This window comes from Bombyx mandarina, chromosome 01, assembly GCF_030267445.1.
Source record: "Bombyx mandarina strain Sakado chromosome 01, ASM3026744v2".
NCBI lineage: Eukaryota > Metazoa > Arthropoda > Insecta > Lepidoptera > Bombycidae > Bombyx > Bombyx mandarina.
In genome coordinates, this window is record NC_143208.1 from 10,516,424 (window position 1) to 10,541,760 (window position 25,337).

At 36.1% G+C, this 25,337-nt stretch overlaps 1 protein-coding gene across 2 annotated transcripts in view; it reads left to right on the forward strand.

Annotated features, from left to right (window-relative positions):
- LOC114245110 (frequenin-2) overlaps positions 1-25,337 on the forward strand; it is a 209,857-nt gene that overhangs the window by 93,424 nt on the left and 91,096 nt on the right. For both annotated transcript variants that reach the window (XM_028177120.2, XM_089729977.1), the window contains exon 2: positions 1,264-1,433. In XM_028177120.2, the coding sequence (XP_028032921.1) occupies positions 1,370-1,433 (64 nt within the window). In that variant the 5' untranslated portion in view covers positions 1,264-1,369. The remainder of the gene's footprint in view (positions 1-1,263; positions 1,434-25,337) is intronic.

Below are 25,337 nucleotides of genomic sequence, written 5' to 3' on the forward strand. Positions count from 1 at the left end.
TCGATATAATAATACCAAACACATATAATCATAAGTACGTTACGAAATCAATTTGTAAAAAAAAAGAATGAAATAATACTTCAAAAGAATTCTTTATTTATAACCAACTTATAAATATCTTGTTTTTCCCATAGATTTAGCAAAATAAATAATTCGTTTACGTACCCTAACCGTTTCCTAGTAGGGAAACCTACTGAATACCGACAGAGGAAAAAAGCCATAACTTATACTAAGTAAGAGAAGGAAATAGGAATTTGTCTGCAAAAGACAAAGTAAGCTGCAAGCGAATGTGTACGCAGCTTGATACAAATTCGCGACATATTACGAGCCAAACAGTAGGAAATCCAATTTTGGTAAAAATATTCTTTTGGTACAAGTATACGTAATTCATAATACAAAAAGTATTTATGTCGTAGTATTTAAAAAAAGAAATGCTTTTACTTGTATTTATAAACGATGTTTAATTATGTCAAGATAATTAAATCGTTCATGCCCTAAGGGAAAACGCCCGGTACGGTATTTAGTTGTATCCCTCGAAATCTCGGGTTATGTTGTATAAGTGGTTTATGTTTATTGCGGAGATACTGGAAAATGCGTGAATGAGCCACGGCCCTCAGTGTGACCGATACACATAGACATCACAACGTTAATACCATAGCTCTACTTTGAGATTTGAGTTTGAAATCTCAGTTATATTGTGTTAATACCATCAAATCCTTTAAGCCGGAAGGTATTATTGCTTCGCGGCAGAAATAGGCACGTACTCCATCTTGCAGGCTCACAATAAGTGCTAGCACCAGTAACTGGTGCCAAGCAGTTCCAATTGGCGATCGTAGTAAGCTGAAATGATATTCAGAGAGCGGTGATTCATTTAATCACCATTTACAAACCCCGCCAATTCTAGGCCAACAGCACACAGCCAATGATAATGCGTATCTTTAAAGAGTGATGACTGTGCTCTCCTCCTGTATGCACTTAGGACCAAAGAATCATGAACTCGTCTACCCAACTAAAGTAAAAAACCAGTTTCTGTTATGTTTTACAAGACCCATCCACTATATTGTTTCTGAAATGATCTTATTAAAGACGACCATATCCCAACCCTGTGATTCGGTTTGTTGTGATAATACACAACCATGAGATCACGGGCAACGTTATTGTGGACGTTCGATTGATCACCGCATTACAACACTAATTCAAGGGAAATAACCATTGACGTATTATGTTTACAACTAGTCACGAACGCATAATTTGTTTTTGCAGGTGGATTCGAGTTCAGGGCGAATAATATGTAATAAGTCACGCTAGAGTGACGACCGCGGACTACCCTTAGTGAGTGGAGACCGTCGTCTCGACTTCGCGACCGAAAATGGGCAAGAAGAACTCGAAATTGAAGCAAGACACGATCGACAGACTGACGAGCGCCACTTACTGTAAGTACCCGCTTTTATTGTGGCTAAATCCGCATTGATTTTTATTCAGAATGTCGACTCGCAATGAACGACCGCTACAAGTATGTATTGTTTAAAACACGATTTTTTGATGAAAATAAATTAAACATTATTTGTTGATACCGAATCAAACTACGTATTAATATAGTCGCATTTATTCTATTCACACTCTGATGTCGTATCGTTGTATCAATATATGAGTACATTACATTAAATTCAACAGGAATCTGATTTCAATTGTCAAACTAATAAACTCGTACGAAATTTTAATCACAAAAAGGTGCTTATTCAAACTTTAGCAACATAAAAGTGTAAAATTTTGATGCGAGTTAATATTATAACATTTCTGCTTGTGAGCATGATATGACAGCGCAGTATCTGAAAACAAGAAAATTAGTGAAGAGAAAAAAGTACCCACTACCGGTAACGACTCACCATTATCTCTTGGCGCTTTGAAGCGGTTATCGAGTATGCTATTTATAAAATATGGCGGGACTGGTTCATAATGTCGTTTCATCGAGAATCTATTTAGATTTTTGTATAATAGGTACACTATTCAACGCTATTTCAATTTTAATGGGAAATCAATGGAGGTTGTCATGTTTTCACCCTAAACACATTCGTAATTAAAACATCCTCAATTCCCTCCTGTCCATCATGGCGCTCGATCTCCCCATGCTAAAAAGTTTGAAACATATTCCACTATATCCTTTTTTTTTAATACGTCGTGTTGTTTTATTGATGAAGTAACATTTATCTCAAGTCTTTAAACTCTACCTAAGGTTCAATACACCTCGCAGCCAGCATCATAATCGTAATATATATTGCTCAATGGTAAAAAAACAGACCTTAGAAAAGATAGATAGTTAAATTATTGTCTACAATTTGAATCTGGTCCGTGAGAAACTTGGATATATCCCGCCAGCGAGCAATCAGTCTACACTTCACTTACCGCGAAGTGTCCAATACAACTTGAACATTCTAGAATAGACAGCCAGCCCTTCAAACTACTGGAATGAACACCGCAAAGAGCATCAGAAGTGAAAATCGATTTTCCATTGTAATTTCAATCATTTTCATCATATTACTACAATATATTTTATATTTTGTTGATGTTTTGTAATCTACATATCTTTTTAAATGATTATCGATTCATTTTAATTCTTATGCATCATGAACATTATGTTATTTATTTTTTGATAAACAATGTTTTTGCTACACTCCTATTATAAAAACAATTGCAATTAAGAATTAGTCCGCCCGTTAATATTTAGGATTACCCCAAATCGTGTTTGTAGCACAGACATATTTTATTTTACGGTCAACAGTAAAGTGTACTTCAATCCTTAGTTTTCTAAATATAAATTTTTCGTGATACGCGGCTCATGATAAATTGAGAGCGAATAAAACTAACTTCAATTCGTAATTACGCTACCGTTTCAAATTTTAAGGTACTTTGAAGTATCGTTGGAAGCCATGCGTAAATTGCGCAGCGAAAATATCTTCGTCGGATTTATTGTTCGGGGCCTCTTGTATTTTTGAGGGTTGAGAAACTTTTAATGAAACAGTAACGATACCCCTTAACTCTGAACATAAAATTTAACGGACGCGCTTGCAGCTCACTTCCACACGTTCCCACAAAGTTTGACACCGTACATGTTCTACAGACAATATATTCCTAAGAACAACGGAATTGGAAAAGTTTTGGTTTCGATAACGATTTTTGCGCGGATTGTGGAATGTAAATTGAACCAGATATTCTGTGTGTTTTCAATATATTTTATTTAGTACGTGCAGTTCTGAATTTCTGGATTTTCCCGTTATGAGGAAAATGTTTTACATCACATCATTGCATTCTAATATGATAAAATCCATATCTGGAATATTATAGCATGAATGCCACCATCATTGAGTCATGGGCTCAAAAGCCCAATTATCTTATTATAGTATAACTATCTCAAATAATCTTGTTTTTTTCCCTACCTATGCTGATAGCCTTGAAAGGCTATTTCAGCTTCACCCTAACGTGTAGGTGAGCTCACGAGGCTCAAACCGGAGTGTTGCTAATACTGATCCTAGCAAGAGCAGTCCTTCGCAGAATCTACCACCGGATCGGAAACGCGACCCACTGAGAAGATCCGGCGAGAAACTCAGTGCGCAATAACTGCTATTCATCTATGAAGAAGTTATATATTATGTCCTTTAAGAATTCGTCCTGGCAGAGGCAAGACACATAGCGGTACTTACAGCTTTGTGTGTGCTCGCTCACGAAGGCTCCACCACTGTCATTCCAAAGGGTGGAATAACCGCCATTTCAATGCCATTAAAATAAACATTATGTATATTATGGTAAATGCGGGCGCCTATTTTCACTCACGTGGTATGCATGAGTTAAAAAAACATCAATTGGGCGTTGATCTCGCCGGATCGTCTACGCTATAAAAACGAATCCCTTTTCGAATTTTCTAGAAAAACAATGGAACAAAAGTACGTATAAAATAAAATTTATTGTTAATATTGTGTGTTATATATTTTTGCAATGAAAGTATCGACTAGAAAAATAGTAAGAAATCCAATTTCGAGATTGTGTTTCTGAAAGATCTATTAATAGTAGGCGACATTGACATTTGCCGTGAATCATTGACGGGCAAGGAAATCGTGCCATGAGATCGTAAAAGCAACAACACGCCTTCGCCTTGCGCCTTTAACCTCGAAGGGCCTTAAGAATGGGGCTAATTTCTGATAGTAAATTTTCAAAATAAGTTACACTATTCATTTTTCAGTTAAACATGAAATATTTTCTTCACAGACCCATGTAGATGCAGTATATACTTTTAGAGAGCTCGATCTTTTTTTTATTTTTTTTATTGCTTAAATGGGTGGACGAGCTCACAGCCCACCTGGTGTTAAGTGGTTACTGGAGTCCATAGACATCCACAACGTAAATGCGCCACCCACCTTGAGATACAAGTTCTAAGGTCTCAAGTATAGTTACAACGGCTACCCCACCCTTCAAACCGAGGGGCATTACTGCTTTACGGCACAAATAGGCAGGGTGGTGGTACCCACCCGCGCGGACTCACAAGAGGTCCTACCACCAGTAATTACGCAGATTATAATTTTGCGGGTTTCATTTTTATTACACGAGGTTATTCCTTCACCGTGGAAGTCAATCGTGAACATTTGTTGAGTACGTATTTCATTAGAAAAATTGGTACCCGCCTGCGGGATTCGAACATCGGTGCATCGCTTCAACATGATTGCACCGGACGTCTTATCCGTTAGGCCACGATGACGTAAAATTGATCTGATATTGTTACGATTAACTCTGAAATATTGTCCATTCGAACATTTAAAGCGATTTCATTCGAATAACGCCTAATTTACATTTTGTCGATAGCGCGGCGCCATGTTTCACAATCATGAAGAAATTTCTTAATATAAAAGTTAAAATAAAAAGCACAGAAATGACATCACCACCGGGAATTAGTAATTCGCACTCGTAGCTATGAGCCACGGGGAATAAGCCAATGATAAACAATATATATAAATTAAACCTCTAGTTAGTTAGTACTTATCAGATACGATTTAAATTGGCGACTGCTAGTTGGTATTATGAGCTTGCACACGTAGATACCACCACCAACTTGCCTATTTCTACCGCAAATAACCGAAGCGTTCTGGTTTTTAGAGTTGGATAACACAATGGAGCTTTAATAACCGGTTAACACACTAATACCTTGAATTTTTTTTCAGCCCACCGGGCGTATTAAATTGATAAAACAAAATTGATTCCAACGAATACATTTTGTACGAAAGAATCATCTGTTCCACTTGATGATATGAGTAAACGATTTTATTTTGTAGACTAGCGACACGCCCTCGCTTCGCTTCGGAAACATTAAAACACACATGAAACCATAAAAAAAAAAAAAATTAAAATAGTAGCCTATGTTCATCAGGGACAATGTCGGCTTCTAATGGAAAAAGAATTTTTCAAATCGGTCCAGTAGTTTCGGAGCCTATTCGAAACAAACAAACAAACAAATCTTTCCTCTTTATAATATTAGTATAGATAAATAATAAAACCATTAATAGTATATGAAAATTATATTTATTGTTTAAAATTTTAAAAAATAAGTGCATTTCAGTTTGATTGTCGAACTGCTTCGGTTTTTTTAAGATAATTTGCGGTAGTGGATACTAATCAAATTATCGGTACGAAAATGATTTTTGAACAAAAATGTTTCTGTGCCAGGCTGTGATTCTTGCCGATTTTTCGAATGTAATATGAACGCAATGGGGAAGCAAGGTTTATTTACAAGTTAAGTGATGAAGTTAGACGGCGCCACTCCGACTACTTACACACTTTCCGTCCTCTCGACACCAATAACACCCTCACTAGTCACGAAAGTATTCGCAATGTCACGTGTGGGTGTCACGCTCGGACCATAAAATTCATATTAACGAACCCGTGTCGACGAACAAACATCGTTTCCCATTAACCTGGGATAATCCGGTAAATATTCTTTAAAGTGAACTACAGAGCCGACTCCATTTTTATTAACGATGCAAATATTATCAATATTATAATAACACAAGTATAGTTTTACAAAGGAAGCAATCGCGTTTAAATCCATAGATTAGCTAATTTAAACTGTATAATTAATTTTAAATAATTGATTTCAATGATTTTACGCGAATTGGCATATCATACACTAGCATAGGCGACAAATGATAACTATGAACATACTAGACCTGCCTCGTGGTTTTACACGAGACACGATGCATTTTCCCAGGATAAAGGATTGCTTCATGTCACTCTCTGGCCTATGAACTAAGAGTCGATCTGTAATTCCGTTGGAACTTAAATCACGAATCACTGAATGCAGTGTCGTATCCACTATCGCCTTTAAACCAGGTGTTTCCTAGGTCATGTCATTTAAATAAAAAAACATACAGGCTATAAATGTATTTCTAATAATGCTGTGCTATCCTATAATTTAAGATTGATTCCAATAACCGTATATTTCTAATTTAAAATGACTTGTATTGTGTATATACATTTTTAGAAAATCTATACGCGATCCCCATTTCTCTATATTACGTCAATGGCAGACGGCTCTAAACTAACACTAACTTTATCCTAACTGCCGCTCGTTTAGACCGCGCCGAGATTGAGCGGAAGAACACTCAACTGCCGCTCATTACACTGCTTTTGATTCTATTATAACTTCTGCTTTGAAATACTATGCGCGTTGTAGACAGTACACTAACACAATGCGATTTAGTTCTAAATTAGCTCGTAAAACAGTTTCTGACTACTAAAGTGCTCGGTTTGATTTTGGCATTTTGTAAATAAAGTAATTTGAGAATCAAAATTTTCTATAAATTTGAAATGGCTTAAATTTGAAAGGAATAAAAATGCTAGCTTTGAAATAAATTAATAAAATAAAAAAAAACAAGGTCGACTTTCCAAATGATACAGGCCAATTTTTGCACACGAATTTTTGCATACGAATTTTCGCTTGCATTTGTTTGTTCGTTACTTCGTTTATTAACTGCCGAACGGATTTTAATGACCACCATCAGTTAAAAACTTGAATGAGAATGGTTTTCGCTTAGCCCTGATAGTTTCAGTAAAAGTCCCTAACAAAGGCTAAATCATATTTAAGGAACTATATCGAAGGGCCGTTTGGCTCTAGTCTTTAATAGCTTTTAAGCTATATTATAAATATATCTGGAAGCTTTGCGTAAGCGTGGAGGTTTACGAGGGCTTCGAGGGTCGCGTGCCGCTGGCCACTTTCACTGCTTGAGGTGTCAGGGCTGCCGTTTCTGACACCCGCTTTTGTTTCACGAATTACGTCTGTCCAACAAAATAATTACCTACCTGCCGTTCTAACAACGACCTTTATGTTTGAGCCTCAAACAAAAACAAAGAGGTCTTTATTTTTTTTTAATATCAAAGGATCAAAGCTGATTCAGATATATAATCATTTTAAAAAATACGTGTTTAGTTTTGTGCCGTGACCCGATTAGCTTCGAAACGTTTTCGCTAAGCCTTTTTCCCCTCAATAGATTTCATTGTTTGTTGATTAAAATGTTATTCTTAGGTCGACAAAAAACATGAATAATTTTTAATAAAACGCAATAGTGATTTTTTTATGGCTTAGATGTGTGGACGAGCTCACAGCCCACCTCGTGTTAAATGGTTACAGGAGCCCATAGACATCCCTAACGCAAATGCGCCACCCACCTTGAGATATCAGTTCTATAGGTTCAGTATAGTTACAACGGATGTCCCGCCCTTCAAATCGAAACGCATTACTGCTTCACGGCAGAAATAGGCAGTGTGGTGGTACCCACTCGTGCGGTCTCACAAGAGGTCCTACCACCAGTAAAGTAAAGTAGTGTGTTTATATAATTAGTGTAATATACGAATATGACGATCACATTTGTTGGATCTTTGATTGTTTGATATCTTTATTTGTAGGTATGTAAACTATACAAATATAGTCTATTTTTATATTTAAACGTATATCAACACGTATATCACTATCTGGTTCCCATGGTGTAGGGAATTCTATTTTGGGGTCAAAGGTGGTTCCTTTCGTGAAATCCAATCGATTACGTAACATAACTACCGTCCTTACGTACTAGTACACGAACAACACAAAGAAATAGACAGAATGAAGATGCTACCCCAACAGGATCAAAATATGCTTTACAAACTGTAATAATTTTCTAAAGTAACAACAACAACCAATCTTAGATATTCGTGTCTCCCGACTAGCGTAGAGAGCTCGTCGAGTGTCTACAACACAGATCTGTAGGACTGTGAAACATCCATCATCCTTTATACAGGCGTGGCCATCGTTTCGAAATATAATATATATGTTTTTTATTGCTTAGATGGGTGGACGAGCTTACAGCCCACCTGTTGTTAAGTGGTTACCGGATCCCATGGACATCTACAACGTAAATGCGCAACCCTCCTTGAGATATAAGTTCTAAGATCTCAGTATAGTTACAACGGCTGCCCCACCCTTCAAACCGAAACGCATTACTGCTTCACGGCAGAAAATAGGCAGGGCGGTGGCACCTACCCGCGCGGCATTATTTCCAGAATATTAGCCCAAGCACCATACGTGTCGCTTGTTGCTGTTCTAAACACAACCTATAATTGTTTTTCAGTCAATAATAAAGGAACGCCAAAAATGAAAACACTGCAGAATATCTGTATTACCATTTAGTTTGAATAATTACAAAGTGCTGTGTTAGTTAGTATTTTTAAATATTTCAGTTTAAATATTGTCACACTTTTAGTGTTTTTAAGTCGAGATTTCTTTCACTAAACGATACTACAAGAGTAATGAACGCGAAAGCCTAAGCAAACAATGTTTTTTGTTGATAAAACGTAAAAAATGATTATTTTAGTAAAAATTGCTTGAGACATAAGTCATCTAAGCTCGTACAGACAGAATTGCTTTGTCATGGATCTTGAGTTGAGTTAGTTCTTTCTTTTCTTTATTAAAAATCGTAAATCAAGTTCAGTACAAATATAAGAGAACATATTATAATAATACTTTTGACTGGTATTATAATAGTTGAGTCTAGCGATATTTCTCAGTGATTACCGATAAAAATACACCCGTTTATTGCAGATTCTATGTTAATGATACTAAATCGGAAATCGTTCCTCGAGTTCAACAGACAACTGTTGAAATTAGAACTCAATCGATAAACGAGGCTCGTGCCTGGAGTGTACACAAAACAAAAAAACATACCCACTAATACTCTGCCATGTATTATGTGATGACGATTCCGAATGAGATTCTCGCCTGATCTTCTCAGTGGGTCGCGATTCCAGTCCGATGGTAGATTCAGCGATGTACTGCGTTTGCTCGGACAATTTTTTTTTATTGCCCTTGAAGGCAGACGAGCATACGGCCCACCTAATGGGGAGTGGTTACCGTCGCCCATGGACTTCAGCAATGCCAGGGGCAGAGCCAAGCCGCGGCCTGCCGCTAAAGTCTACCAGGCTCAGCCCCGTGAGTTTGTCTACATGTTCCTATACTATTCGTTAGCAGTAAGTAAGCAAAAATAAAATAAAAACAATTTATTACGCAACGTGATAATATTACTACGTAGGCTACGAAGAGATCCGAGGATACAGTATAAGGTGACAGCTTTCAGCTCTAAGAGAAATTGTCAATCAAATATTACGTCAACGTAATTCGTAATCCCTCCTACGGTGATGGATGTTATGTTGTTCCAAAACGAATTGAAACAATATGAATAACTTTTGTTTTCTCTACATTTGCCATTTCACATTCTATTGATTTTTAACACGCTTTTAGAAGATTTGTGTATAACAATATCTCTTAACGTCATCAACAACGGCTATACTGTATTCCAATTACGAAGTCCTGTTTGACACTTCTTAGAACGTAACTCTTCACGTTTCGCATATCTATATAAGTATATATAAAAATAAATTGCTGTTCGTTAGTCTCGTTAAAACTCAAGAACGGCTGGACCGATTTAGCTAATTTTGGTCTTGAATTATTCGTGAAAGTCCAGGGAAGGTTTAAAAGGTGGATAAATATGAAAATGCTCGGAATTGAGTAAAAATAACATATTTTTTTTCCTTTTATGTGTCCCCCGTCGGACGGATTCTTTTTGATTTATAGATTGAGGCACTACGAAGTCTGCCGGGTCAGCTAGTTTGAAATAATAATCATTTTTTGTTCATTGTCATAAATCATCATTTAAAAGTACACAATCAATCTAAATCATTATACAATTAAGTCACATACACACAATACATAATAATAACATCTGTCAAATGGAACTTCGTAATTGGAATAGAGTATAAAAGACGTTGGATTAAATAAAAATTTTGTACATGCAAGAAGAATTGCAACGAGAATGCAATAATTTTATAATTTCGCTCTATTATCCTGACCAGTATCAACAGGTTAAAAAGAGATTAAATTTATTGTTTCTTCGATTTGCGATTTTAGCGTGACTTTTTATTATTAAACTACGTATGTAATTTTGATTTAACAACCTAATTTGATGGTTATTATGATTTTACTGGTGGTAGGACTTCTTGTGAGTCCGCAAGGGTAGGTACCACTACCCCGCCTATTTCTACCGTGAAGCAGTAATGCGTTTCGGTTTGAAAGGTGGGCTAGCCGTTGTAACTATACTGAGACCTTAGAACTTATATCTCAAGGTGAGAGGCGCATTTACGTTGTAGATGTCTATGGGCTCCAGTTACCACTTAACACCAGGTGGGCTGTGAGCTCGTCCAATCGTCTAAGCAATAAATAAAAAATGATATTATATTTTATTATATGGTATAATAATTTGCGCTGATAAATATTAAAGCAAAAAGAACAAATTGTGTTATGTAGAAAAATATTGCTTAAACATACTCGTACACACACGAGTTTTCTTTTATCTAGCACATAACGTTATTTTTTAATTTTCATAATTAATTGAAAATAAAACGTTATTGCAATAGCCATTTCCTCAAATACTATATAATTAATTAGTTTCTCAAAGTAGTTTCATTCAACGTTAGTCTTAATCTCTGAGTTAAGATTTCATCTTATCACGACAGACGGTGATCATTACGTAAAATCCTTTGAATTCAAAATAGACTAAACGAATAACGTACTTAACAAAAACGTATTGTTACTAACTCGCCTGGATCGATAGGGTCGAATCTCTAATAGCCACAGTTTCCCCTTAATGACATTTAACGAGAGGAACGATGAAATCCCTTATGGTCTGACCCGGGACAACAGAAGTTAAATTTAAATAATACATTACTCAAAAAAGAATAAGTACGAAATGTATTTTCGACGAACGAAGTCTCCGAAGCCTTGAACTTTGCAAGGCTCGATCTCATCGTCTAGATAAAAGTTAACTGTCCGACCCGAAAACAATCTTCTTGGGAATCTCTATCCAGCAAAATACGGTATAAATTGCTCAGGAGAAGCACATTGTCTTAACTGCCTGAAGGAATCGAAGTAGACAAACCTTTAGTAAATAAATAAAAAAACAGGCGGTTCCCAAGAGCTCGAATGCTATTTTTAAGTGTTTCCACGCGATTACGATCCGGTATTGAGTCTGTAATAAAATTAAGGATTCGCTTATTGATTCATAAATTAAATTTTAATTCTAATTTCAACAGATTTTAATATTTTACGAAACTATAAACATTTTCAGTAGGTACCAAAGAAATAAACGGACAAGTTTTTGCTGTTAAACTGAAATGGTTATGCTTTACGAATTTAATGAAATTGCGGTGATACTTTAAGACTTGTTTGTTCTTTGGTATTCTGTGTGTTCGGGCGTCGTTAAATCGGTTGAATTGTTCCTTTGTTGACTGTATAACTATTTGTACATACATATGTACGTTGTACATACTTATACATTTCACTAGAACAGAATATAATCTACTTAAAAATTAACAAGCAACATTTTCCAGCCAATTTTCTTTTATTTCTTTTTATTGCTTAGATTGGTGGACGAGCTCACAGCCCACCTGGTGTTAAGTGGTTAATGGAGCCCATAGACATCTACAACGTAAATGCCGCCACCCACCTTGAGATATGAGTTCTAAGATCTCAGTATAGTTACAACGGCTGCCCCGCCCTTCAAACCGAAACGCATTACTGCTACACCGCAAAAATAGGCGGGGTATTGGTACCTACCTGTGCGGACTCACAAGAGGTCCTTCTACCAGTAAAAATAACTTATTTCGTACAAAATGCTAATTTTATATCCTGCAATGCTATTAGTATTATGGGAATAAATATATGTTCAGTAAAAGCACACATGTACATTTTCATAGAGCGTCTGCAAATGTGGTAGGATGTGTTTGAATTGAAATATGTAATTAATAAATTTGGCAAGTGAAACGTTTCAACTATCATTGTTCCCTCATTAGGGTCGTTGCATGATTTAATAGTAACAAACCCCGACCAACACTTACAGCGGGTACACATTGGGCGCTTTGAAATGCGCGATGCAATAACGCACGTTTTAAGATCCAAAAGTTCTTAATAAAGTGTACACATGCAAACGAGCTCTTCTCATCAAGCGTGCGTCGGATGCGCGCTCTAAGAATTTCGTTAGAACGCCCGTTGCGCGGGCGTCAACTGCACGCTTGTATATACATGGGCCCCTTTCGAATGGTAAACCGTCGACGTCGCCCAAAGCACGTCATCACAGATCCTCCTGATCCATTAACGGTGCTTTTAGGGACCACAAGCACCGATCACCGTCCTCGTCGAACCCGTCGCTTGCGACGAAGGGCTCGACGAGCGAATTAACCCATAGACACAGCCCACTGAGTTTCTCACCGGATCTTCTCAGTGGGTCGCGTTTCCGATCCGGTGGTAGATTCTGCGAACCACTGCTCTTACTAGGGTTAGTGTTAGCAACACTCCGGTTTAAGCCCCGTGAGCTCACCTACACACGTTAGGGCGAAGCTGAAATAGCCTCTCAAGGCTATCAGCACAGGTACGAAAAAAGAGACGTGTGGCACTCGGAGACTGCCGCGGTAAAGCTATTGCATAGCATTTTTTATCAACTTATGCAAATATAAATCCACAATAATAATTTAATATAAAAACAACAATAAAATAAGACCACGCTATATTTATAAACATTAATAAAAGTAAAACATTAACTGTCCCCTTCACACTCATAACCTAGACCGCGCGAGGGAGAGATGGGCAGTCTTTTCATGATGTGCATGCAGCAGTGCGACGTCACGCCACGCGCTTATTCACAAGCACTACACAAGCGCAACGTGTGAATGTGTTGAACGCGAGCTACATAGTAGGCATAGTGGAGGTGTCAGGTTATTTTCATTACGGAATTCCTTGATTCAGTTGCCGCGCTCAAGGCGCGCGAAGCTATACAATAGCTTAAAAAAAGAAGTTGTAAAAAACAAACAAAAAAAAACTGTAAATGTATCTGGGCTCCATTAACCACTTAACATCAGGTGGGCCGTGAGCTCGTCTACCCATCTATGCAATAAAACAAACAAAAATAAGTTGTAAATGTATCTGTGCTCCATTAACCACTTAACATCAGGTGGACCGTGAGCTCGTCCACCCATCTATGCAATAAAACAAACAAAATGCAGTGTGACGTCATGCCACGCGCTTATTCACAAACACTACACAAGCGCAACGTGTGACTGTGTTGAACGCGAGCTACATGGTATGCGGAGTGAAGGGTGGAAGGTTTTTCTCGTTACGGAATTTCGTGATTACAATAAGCCGCGCTCAAGGCCTGCGATAAAATCTATGCAATAGCTTAAAAAAGGGTGCCATTTTGCTGTACATGTGATCGCGCGCTTTCGTGTATGGGGGAACGTGGCAATCTCGAGAGGCTCATCGTGAATGGTAATGTAGATGGGAAAAAACGCGCAGCCCAATACGTTGGTCCGACCAGATCCGCACCGCTCTTGATTCCACGTTTCACAACGCCCTCCACAGCGCCAGAGACAAGAATAGATGGAGAAAGATCGTGCGTGCGAAGGTGATTCAAAAGGGTGGTCACGACCCTCAGCAATGAGGAATACGACGCAAGGAGGAGATACGTGTATTATGGAGATCGAATACTTCGACACAGATTTATTTATAGATGAAATCCAAAATAATGGATGCATTATCTTTGCCTCTGCTGTCGTCTTTTATAGCGACGGTATTGAAGCCACATACAAGCGATCACTTCGATGTCCATTTCCAAATTGAGCTAGTAGTATGAACACCTTTGTAACGCTCGTTAAGCCGCTTTCAAACAACGCTGAAGTCGTCGTGGCCTAAAGGATGAGACGTCCGGTGCATTCGTGTTGAAGTGATGCAACGGTGTTCGAATCCCGCAGGCGGGTACCAATTTTTCTAATGAAATACGTACTCGACATATGTTCACGATTCACTTGAAGGAACAACATCGTGTAATAAAAATTAAGCCCGCTAAATTATAATTTGCGTAATTACTGGTGGTAGGACCACTTGTGAATCCGCGCGGATAGGTACCACCGCCCTGCCTATTTCTGCCGTGAAGCAGTAATGCGTTTCGGTTTGAAGGGTGGGGCAGCCGTTGTAACTATACTGAGACTTTAGAACTTGTATCTCAAGGTGGGTGGCGCGTCTACGTTGTAGATGTCTATGGGCTCCAGTAACCACTTAACACCAGGTGGGCTGTGAGCTAAAACGCCATAATATAATAGCATAGGTATAGTATGTAGCTCATAGCACAATAATATCGCACGCCATACATTGTTATGGACACGTTCACACTGTACTGTACTAGAACTGTACTTAGCACTGGCGAAGTATAGAACACTATACTAATATGGCACTATAGTATAGCGTAGTCTGAAAGCAGCTTTAAATGCCGTGCTAAAGGCGCTGTATGTATGCTACAAGCGCGCGCCCAACGCAACGCCGAGCGCCTAATGTGCATTCGCTCTTAAGGAACTTTCGATATCCAGCCGGGTTAAAAGCACGGTGTAGAAAGCATTCATTCTTACCACGACGCATATTGGGAGTTTTCTCACCCTAAAGCCCTACCTTTTTTTTGTCGGTATACCTATTTTTAAATTGTATATCAGTTCATTTCTTAAATGTTGTATATTTATTAGGATTTTGAACCAAAATATAATATTATAAATAATAACTTAAGAATATTGACACACCGTTTGCGTGATTGCTTAATTTTTATTTTGATGCCAGCATTTTTTCGGTAGTCCCCATGGTTTCTACGTTATTGTCTTCGCGTTTAGATTTACTTTATATCAGCCGTTTTTTAATCGGTCCGTGTTATTTTATAATTTAACTCGTTCAATAACGCGAGGATCAAGCAATAAAAGGCACTGCAACGTTTTTACATCACGCTAATCTAAGATATATTTTTTTATTGCCTAGATGTGTGGACGAGCTCACAGCCCACCTGGTGTTAAGTGGTTACTGGAACCCATAGACATCTACAACGTAAATGCACCACACACCTTGAGATATAAGTTCTAAGGTCTCAGTATAGTTACAACGGCTGCCCCACCCTTCCGTGCGAACGATGCCTTAAAAACGCAAAAAATTATCAAATTAATAACATTTGCGACTCTCTTATGATGTAGGTTGCCTGTAAACGGTAAATAAATATGGTTTTTCTTTCGGTTCTCGCAATAAATTAACAATGTAAATGAAATTCATCACAGGTGCTGATTATTTATGACATATTCCAACTTAATACATAAAGATTTACTTGCAAACTGTAAACGAAAATAAAATACCAAAACTACTACTAAAAAATACTATAACCTAGACTGTTTTGAACTAAACAATGACACTTTACCTGTACCTTGGTTTAACAACTTTACAAAGTAGCAATTTCTAAGGCTAGCTTTCTTCCTAAAGTCTTACATCCCGCGTAAACAAAAATAACAAATAAATAATAATTCTTGAGTCATTTTTCCTGTTGTTTCACGGTATTTTCATATTATTTTTTTATGAGGCTGTTTTTTATTCGAGAAATATCTTTACTGAATGCTTAAGCATAGTTTATTGATACTATCAATTCAATTATTCAATTTGATAGCTTGACCAAACAACTAGTTACGTAAAAACAATAACTCTATAGTACATACTGTATTTTTGTCACATACGATTATATGTGTACATATCGAATCATCTTTTATTTTTATTTTTTATTGCTTCTATGGGAAGACGAGCTCACAGCCCACCTGGTGTTACGTGGTTACTGGAGCCCATAGACATCCACAACGTAAGTGCGCCACCCATCTTGAGATATAAGTTCTAAGGTCTCAAATATAGTTACAACGGCTGCCCTACCCTTCAAACCGAAACGCATTACTGCTTCACGGCAGAAATAGGCAGGGTGGTGGTACCTACCCGTGCGGACTCACAAGAGGTCCTTTTGGTCTTTTTTCAACGGCCCAAAGCTATATATAAATATAGCCCAAAGCTATAAATACAATGATACATGATTCCAAATATCTTTCACAAATATCCTGAGTCAGGCAACTGAAAAGTAAACCTTTCGCGCAGTAGCAAAACTAAGCTTGTAGTGAATTGCGCTACTACTGGGTGTAATTTGAGAGCGCAGGCGTTAGTCCATTGTCCAGCGTGATTCTGCGGCGAAGGAATGAAGCGTTAAGATTCGAACAATCTTCCAGTAGCCGATAAATGATCTATATAATTCACAAGATTATTTTTCAAAAAATACTACACCCAATAAGCGACATGGTCTTTATTAACATACCATATAGGTATTATTTTAGATTTTTCTGCCTATCGACCTCCTTAAACCAAAACAAGAATACTGTATAGTATTCTAATCCATTACAACCACATTTATATCTAATATACAACCTGTGAGATGTCAAGAATACAAACAATTCGTCATTACATTGGTAGGCTCGACGTTAACGTGTACCTTAACGTAATTTATATTCGGACCGGTATCGTGGATCTAATTGTTTGACTCAAAGGGCGCTTCAGCGTTTAACCCAGCATATTAAGTAAATAGCCTTGAAGACTTTTGGAGACTTAAGGTAGCATTTCAGGTTCCATTTTCAATTTACTTTTTTCTAGTATTTTTTTTTGAACGAGCTTAAACTTTTCTAAATGATAAAATCAGATAAGTTATTCGACAGAGAGTTAAGGTCATTGACATAGCTCAGAGAATCGGCAAGCTGAAGTGGCAGTGGGTTGGACATATATGTCATAGAACCAACGCGGCGACGATCGTTGGAACAGACGGATTCTTGAGCGAAGACCGCGCAATGGTAAACACCATCTGGGACGCTCCTGGCTAGGTAGTGCGATTACCTTCGAAGGGTGGCCGGGAAGAAATAGATGAGATGAGCCGAAGATTAAGCTTAAGGGTTTGGATTGGGAGAGGCCTATGTCCAGCAAGGTGATGATGATAATGATAGGTTCTATGAAATCTTTGTAAGAGTTTTAAGCTTATTTTTTTCCCTACCGATGCTGATAGCCTTGAGAGGCTATTTCAGCTTCACCTTAACGTGTAGGTGAGCTCTCGGGGCTCAAACCGAAGTGTTGCTAACACTGACCCTAGCAAGAGCAGTGCTTCACAGAATCTACCACCGGATCGGAATCGCGACCCGCTGAGAAGATCCGGCGAGAAACTCAGTGGACTGTGTCTGTGGGTTAATTTACTTGTTGAGCCCTTCGTCGTAAGTGACGGGTTCGGCGCGGCGGCGTGGACAGCGACCGGAAAATTTCTTAACGAGCATATTTAAATATATTTTTTTCTGATTACTTTCCACTAGTAATTTTTTAATAGAACTTAAATTGTTGATGCGTCTTATGAGTCTTACAATAACATTAACAATAAAAAACTGCAATAATGAAACTATTAACGACAAATTGATGGAACAAATGATACAGAACGCAGACATATTTATTTAAGTACCTATTTGACTAAAATAAGGATGTTTATTGTCTCTTAAAAATAAAACACTTTCATTAAAAAAAAATTTTTATTGTAAAACCGTATAAAAAATGTTTTAAAATAATACAGCAATGATGTAAAGATGGGATTGTGAAAGGGTAGATGCTTTGTAGGAATATCTTGCCATCTCTCTCGCATGCTCGCACTTCAACAATACGAACGTCATAATCCGCAATGTTCGTCCTTGTTGTTAAACAATGACTTCTCTCCTCTGCCGGCTTATTTAAAGTTTTTCAACGCATTCATTTCTAAACGTATTTATTTTCTTTCCATTTTAGAATTTGGAGAATATATCATATGTAGCTGTCAAAATTAATTGACTCAACATCATTAAACATTATTTCCATAGCATTGAAGACAAAAAAAAAACACATGTAATTTTCTATCGTAGTCACGCACAGAGCATTGTACTATGTCGAACGTTCATGTATTCTATAACTGGTTTATGTTTCACGAAGTTTAGGAGCACCGCTTTGAATTTACCGGCTTAATGGTTTAGTCGACATCATTAGTGTGACAACGCATATAGGGCATATAACCCGCTCTTACATATTAGCTTGCTTGAAAAACAAAGACTGTTCCAATACTGCGTATATATGTTCGCTTTGACAAAAAGATGTCCAAGAAAAAAATTATGTTTCTTTTTATTACATAGAAAGATAAACATAGCGTACATACCAGTTACGTATGTGGCTTTCAATGATATTCTATTGAAATAAAAAGGGCTTGGATACATTATGTTTTTTTGTTTTTTTTTCAGCTGTCAATTTCAAATGTGCGCATGCTCGAGGAAAAATGCGCTGCAAATTTTTAAGTACTAGTTAGAACTTTTTAAGTTGCCCACTTTTTGTTTTCCGGTCACTATTACTGTGGCAGGTGCGGTATTTTCCATAATCAACCGATTTCAATGTACGGGAGGCGGAAAGTCGATTGTTATACAAGGGAGAAATCTATTACCTGCCTGAGGCAGAACCTTTATAACATGCGTTGGAGCGTAACAATTTTATGAAATCCCTCTTTATTTTCAATTCTGCCGTAAACAATAAAATATCTCAGCCAGATACAGGTGATACTTTCACGATAAATCACATTAAGCCCGCCAACGATACATGAATATTGAAATAATTGAAAGCTTTTTGTGTGCCGCGCCGCGCGCTAAAAGTAAAATCTTTACGGTCATTCTTCTTTTTTGTAATCCATATATGTTTTTTTATTTCGGAAATGAAAAACAAAGCACAAAAGTAAACCTTAAAAGATAACGTTAAATTATCACATTAAAATGACGATCCCATTTTTGTAATCGATTTGCTCTTACTCATTACTCATCACACATAATCTACCTATTTCTACATCGAAGCAATCACACATTGCAATTTGAAGAACAGGACAAACGTTTTGTAACTCAGTAACACAATGAAAACTGTTACCTGCTCAATCTCTTGGATTTTTATATCGCTTTACGTGCACAAGCATTTAACGCTAACTCAATGAAAGGAATATTTTGTTATTAAAAACGTCCCTAATAATTCTCGTCCGTGATGTACACGAGCTTATGTAGGACACGCCTCGATCTCAAAACGTCATGGATAAAACGTTGTTTACGACGCCGCCGTCCTATGCGTGGACCCTACCTCTTTACTATTCAACATAAAAACATTTTATAGCCAAATATATCGTTGTTTTTTCATAAAAATATATTGGGTAAAAAAAAAATTTGACGCATTCGTTCAGAATGTAAATACCGTACATCCGAAACGTAAGCGTATTTTTTTACGTTTGCTGGTGAGTGACGGTGGTTTTAGAAACATGACGTTTTCATTTCCAAACGATATAATGCTCAAACGAGAACAATATTTACGAACGATTGCAGTCACTTTTCTTCTCATTAAGGTAGCGAAAGAAAAGCGCAAGACATTATATTTCTTCTAGGAAAAGAAATAAAATAGGACGCGAAATATGAATGCACAACAAAAACAAGTCGAGGAGATGCGCACGTTCATTCTCTGATTTCCGCAAAGCGTCATAGACAATACTGGCAGTGTAAAGGTGTCTCTGTCTATTTCACTGTTCACTGACCTATTTCTGACTTTGTTTACAGCATCCAAGTGTCGCGAACCATTCGACAATAAATCTCAATTAGTTACGGGCGCTCTGAAAACTGTAACCTTACAAATAATCTGATAGTTTATTTAGAAAATCATGAATCGAGTAATAAAATATTTACCCTTTACAAATAAATATGTCTACAAACATTATAGAAGTTTAATGTTGTATTAATTTAAATATTTAATCTCATAGTATTATACTTCATTATAAATTTACTTTTTTTTATATAAATTTTTAGTTTTTTTTTCCAAAAAAGACTTGAGCAACAGAAGCAATTCAGTTTGCGCTTTGAATGAACTTTCGATTTTTTTTAGAAACTAAACCTAAATTCACTACACGCTTTCGCAGATTTAATAAGCATCGCAGAAAATTACATACAAATAACACATTAAAATAGAAAGTTTTTTGCAAATATTATGTCATAAACAAGTTTTTTAACGATTTTAATGTTAAGAACGAATTATAAAGTATAATTCTACCTATATTTTAAACACATAACGATAACAGTGACGAAGAATTAGTATATCAAAAATCTGCATCACGTATTAATTATTTACTGCATCAGTTTATTTGTACCCAAAATAAAAACAAGACACAGAAACATCTCGGTCGATATGCATAACCAAACATAATTTTGAACATCGAGTAGTTAACCAGAAATAGCAGAAATATGTAGAAATACCTGAGGCAAATTTTGAATTCCTACATTTGTAGCATTACACTTTATGGCTTTCTGGAATATTCTAATAATGAAGAAATACAAAAATGGAAAATGGAGTAATAACGGTGCTAATTTATAATAAAATTCAAGCGTTCAAGAAATCTGTTAAAGAACACTATTTATTCTTACCATCTTAAATAAAGTATATATATTTGTATAATGTATTATAATATAAAGTAAGTATATGTGTGTGTATATATATATGTGTGTGTGTGTGTGTGTGTATTTGTATGTATATAATAATATATTGTTTTGTATCTTGTAATATGTATATATTATTATATGTAATGTTTACTGTATGCACTAGGTTTGTGTTCCTAATTCTTCTTTCCTTTTGCGGGCCTACTGGAAGAGATTTCAACATGAAATAAGTAGTGCCCTTGTACTCTGTATCCTTATTGACGTGTCGTCTAACAGCCTGCTGTGTGTACAAAATATATTAAATATATAAATATAAAATGATTGATGAATATACCCAGAATTTACTTAAACTCGTGAATAATAAGACAAGCAAAACTTTCGCTATCACAATCATAACGCAAACGTTAAATAAAGTGACTGAGTAAATTAATTTACTACGAAGGTCCAAACCATAATACTGGCTTAAAAGTTACTGACCGCGTTAGGAATGGCTACGAACAAACTAGAAGCAAGCTTCAGGTATAATATTATGCTTCGTCATGAAATCTTAGTAGACGAATTTCGTAGTAGAGGTAACTAGTTTTCCCACATGAACGAGACTTATCTTAATATTGTGGTATAAAACAAACTTATTATTAATCTAGGTAACCTATAAATACAAATTACATGTTGTGTGTTGATCAAGGACATTGAGAACGACTGGTCCGTCACTGCTATTTTTTTAATGTCCCTGGATAGTCCCATTACAGTTACTAGGAAAGAAAGTGTTGAAAGAGCTAAATTAAATTCACAAAGCCATCAAACAAAACCATATTGAGTGAAATCTGGAAATTATCTGTTCGGGATTGTAAAATTATAATCTCCACGAATGGAACTTTATAGGATATTTCGTTTACTTGGGATACTCTCAGTAAAGGCTACAGTAGGTGAGATAATTTCCAAAATAAAAATATTTCACTGCCCACCCATCTCCTAATGCATTCACACACTAACACCACGAACAAATCATTAAAGCAACATCAACGAAACAGGATCGATTTCTTGAAAAATTCCGCTGAATGAAATCCAAACAAAGCTTCGTCTAGACGAGGTCTTTCCCAATGACCTTTTTTAGATCGCCTAAACGTGTAAACAGATGTATCGGGGCTACAAAGTGACGCGTTCCTTTCAATTTCTAATGGCTATTTGACTTCAAGTCACGCCGATATCGATAGTTCGGTCACGCGTTATTGCTCGGTGTATGTAAATGATCCCTGTACAAAATGCATTCAGCAAATTAGGTGAAAACAAAATTACCTACATGCAAATACCGGTACGCACGACTGCCCCCATATAGCTGCATGATGTAACACTTTTAGTTTCCAAGCATGTAGTGGAATTGGGTGTAAAAACCAAATTGTGGTGTGACCAAATTGACACAGCTATTTTATTGTACATTTTTATTCGTACCCCGTTAAATTACTAAATCAATTAGCAATAAACCTCGTTTCTTTGAAAGGATAATGCAACGGTTATTACCAACTTTATTGGTCAGCAAGAAAAAGTTAACTTTACATTCCAATATTTCGTCATTACCAGTGAACAAAACAAATAATAGGAAAACAATAATACTTGTATAATATCTAGCTAGCGTTTTATAAAATTCTTACAAACATTAATGACGTTCCAAAATTAACTTTAATTATGTAATAATAAAAAAAATACAATAATATACAACATAAAAAGTGCGGCTATGTTTATTAAATTGTTTTATACGACGTATTCAAAGTCTCGATCTCGATATTTATTACTGCTTTACTTTAATGGGATCAGTGATTTAACTTCAATTTTACGATGAAAATGTTTACAGTCCCGTTTTAATTTTATAGTTAACGCCGAGCAAAACAAATTGAGTTACATAAAAAATATCGAAGGATCTTCTTGTAAACCGAAGGCCATCATGGCAGTGAAATGTACTAAAATCAAATAGATATTCGAATCCTTCAAAGTAAATATTTATGATGATTTTTAAAAGCGTCTAAATTATTATACACTTATAACAGCAAATTAGTGTGCGCTTCATGGGTATTAAGTGATAATTAATGCTGACACACCTAGCTTGAGACTGAGATAGATCTCTTAGTAATTGTACTGTATTTTAATTAAGCACGGTACAATTGATAAGATAATTAATGACACCCTTAAAATCAGAACACATGACTGCTTCGGAGCAGAAATACGTAGTTAGGATGTGTTTATTCACCGTACAAGATACTCTAACACAGAAAATAATCACATTATGACACAACTTTACATATTTAATAAATAAAACATTATTTTCACGAACATGCTAATGAAGTAGCATGGAGCAACCATTTTGCAATGGCATAACAAGAAAATACAGATCATAGCTACAGTTTTTGTAGGACTGATTAAAGCAAAGGCAAAACAAGTATGGCGTATGTCTGCTTTGGAATGGAAAACTGCTGTTTGTTTAAATTATTATTGTAATTATATTATATTGGATTTTACGAAATAATCCAAGGCTAAATCGATACAATATGAAATAACATTAGAATGGTTATAGCATTAAATTATAACGTAATCGAGCGTTTAGATCGTCTCAAACATTCGTTGGCGCGCCCACAGCTACCTCGTTTGTGAAAGTAATATTTTTAAATGTGTTTCAAATTAAAGACACACGATCTTATTCACAACGAGCTATCGATGTTTTTTAAGCACATTAAATAAGACTGTCAAACATGTTTACGACTATAGTGTTAACATTTTTTTAATTATGAATTAACAATATTTGGCAATCTTCGTATATCGGGATCTATACATTTTTGATAGCAAGCATATTTAGAATATGATCGATAAAGTTGACTTGATTTGTTGATTTTATTTTTTACAAAATTTCCAATTAATTTTTGATATCGTTTACTTTTTATCAAATAAATATTCGTTCTAAAATACAAAAATACACTTTATAAAAATTCATTCTTAATTGGGGTCTCCCGACCGCACATGATTGTTAGCGATGTTTTTTCATCACATTCAATCCAACATAATCAAAAATCAATTGTCACACAACGAACGGTCTCGAGTGAATGCCAGTTTTATATTTATGTTATGTTTAGGTTTTATTAAAATATTTATTCTTGGTTTATTGAAAAATAAATTATAGAAGGCAACAGAATTATCTCAAGACACAAAATATATGATGTATATACAAGTCTAGTTTATAAAATATATTTCAGTACTAACAAAGAAAGATATGAAAACTATTTTATACGGAACTAGAACTTGTACCGCAATTTTCGACTTCAAGAGTCAACCACAAACGTTCGTAATATATCATAGATAACCCCTTTGTTTGCGGACGCTTGGCCAAACAATATGAGTGCCTAGAATGCTCGGAACATAATAAGGAAAATATTTCATTGTAAAGTGAATTCAATTCAATATGAAATGTCAATATTACATAGTGATTGCCTCAAGTTATGATTCGGTAAATTTATTGTTGTTTACTAATACAAGGTGCATAGATTGTAAACGTCTTTAACCTTGCGTATCTATGGTGTGGCTTTTATGGGCAAGACTATTAGATATATACAACAAAATAGACTAAAGACTTCGAAACTGTAAAATGAAAATTTTCGGTAAGCAGCGGCTTGGCTCTGCCCCTGCCATTGCTGAAGTCCATGGGCGACGGTAACCACTGACCATCAGGTGGGCCGTATGCTCGTCTACCTACAGGGGCAATAAAAAATAAAAAAAAATAACCACGCAAAATTGGGAGTTTTCCCCACTTAATGCGAGAATTGGGGAAAATTGAACTCGCCTAACTATACTCAGTATTCGTGTATTGAAATTAGGAGACCTAGCTAATGAGCAATATATTAGCTTTAATGCGAAAGCACACAAATGCACGGGATTGACATAAGGTTGACCGCGCGACTATTCGTTAGCTTATGTCAATATCATACATTCATGTGCTTTCACTGTGCTTTGACTAGGCTCGCTAAATGATAGGTTCACCGTTTGTTTCATGTCTGAACGTGAACGGAGGCTTTTGTTTTACAATGTATATGAGTCCCTGTGATCTCTTAACACTAAGTGAACAATAGTTAGTCAACCCTGCTAAAGGAAAAACATACATAATAATATGTATTTAAGAAAAATATTAGTTAAGTTTTTCACACTGTATATAAATTAAAAGTATAGTTAGTCAACCCTGCTAAAGGAAAAACATACATATGTATTTAAGAAAAATATCAGTTAAGTATTTCACACTGTCTATATATTATAAAAGTGCTTTTGATTTTTAACTACTAAAAGTAATCATAGTGCTGCAGAAAGTTTTCGTGTAAAACAGTAATTATGTTCAATTTTTTTATTTGTTCTTT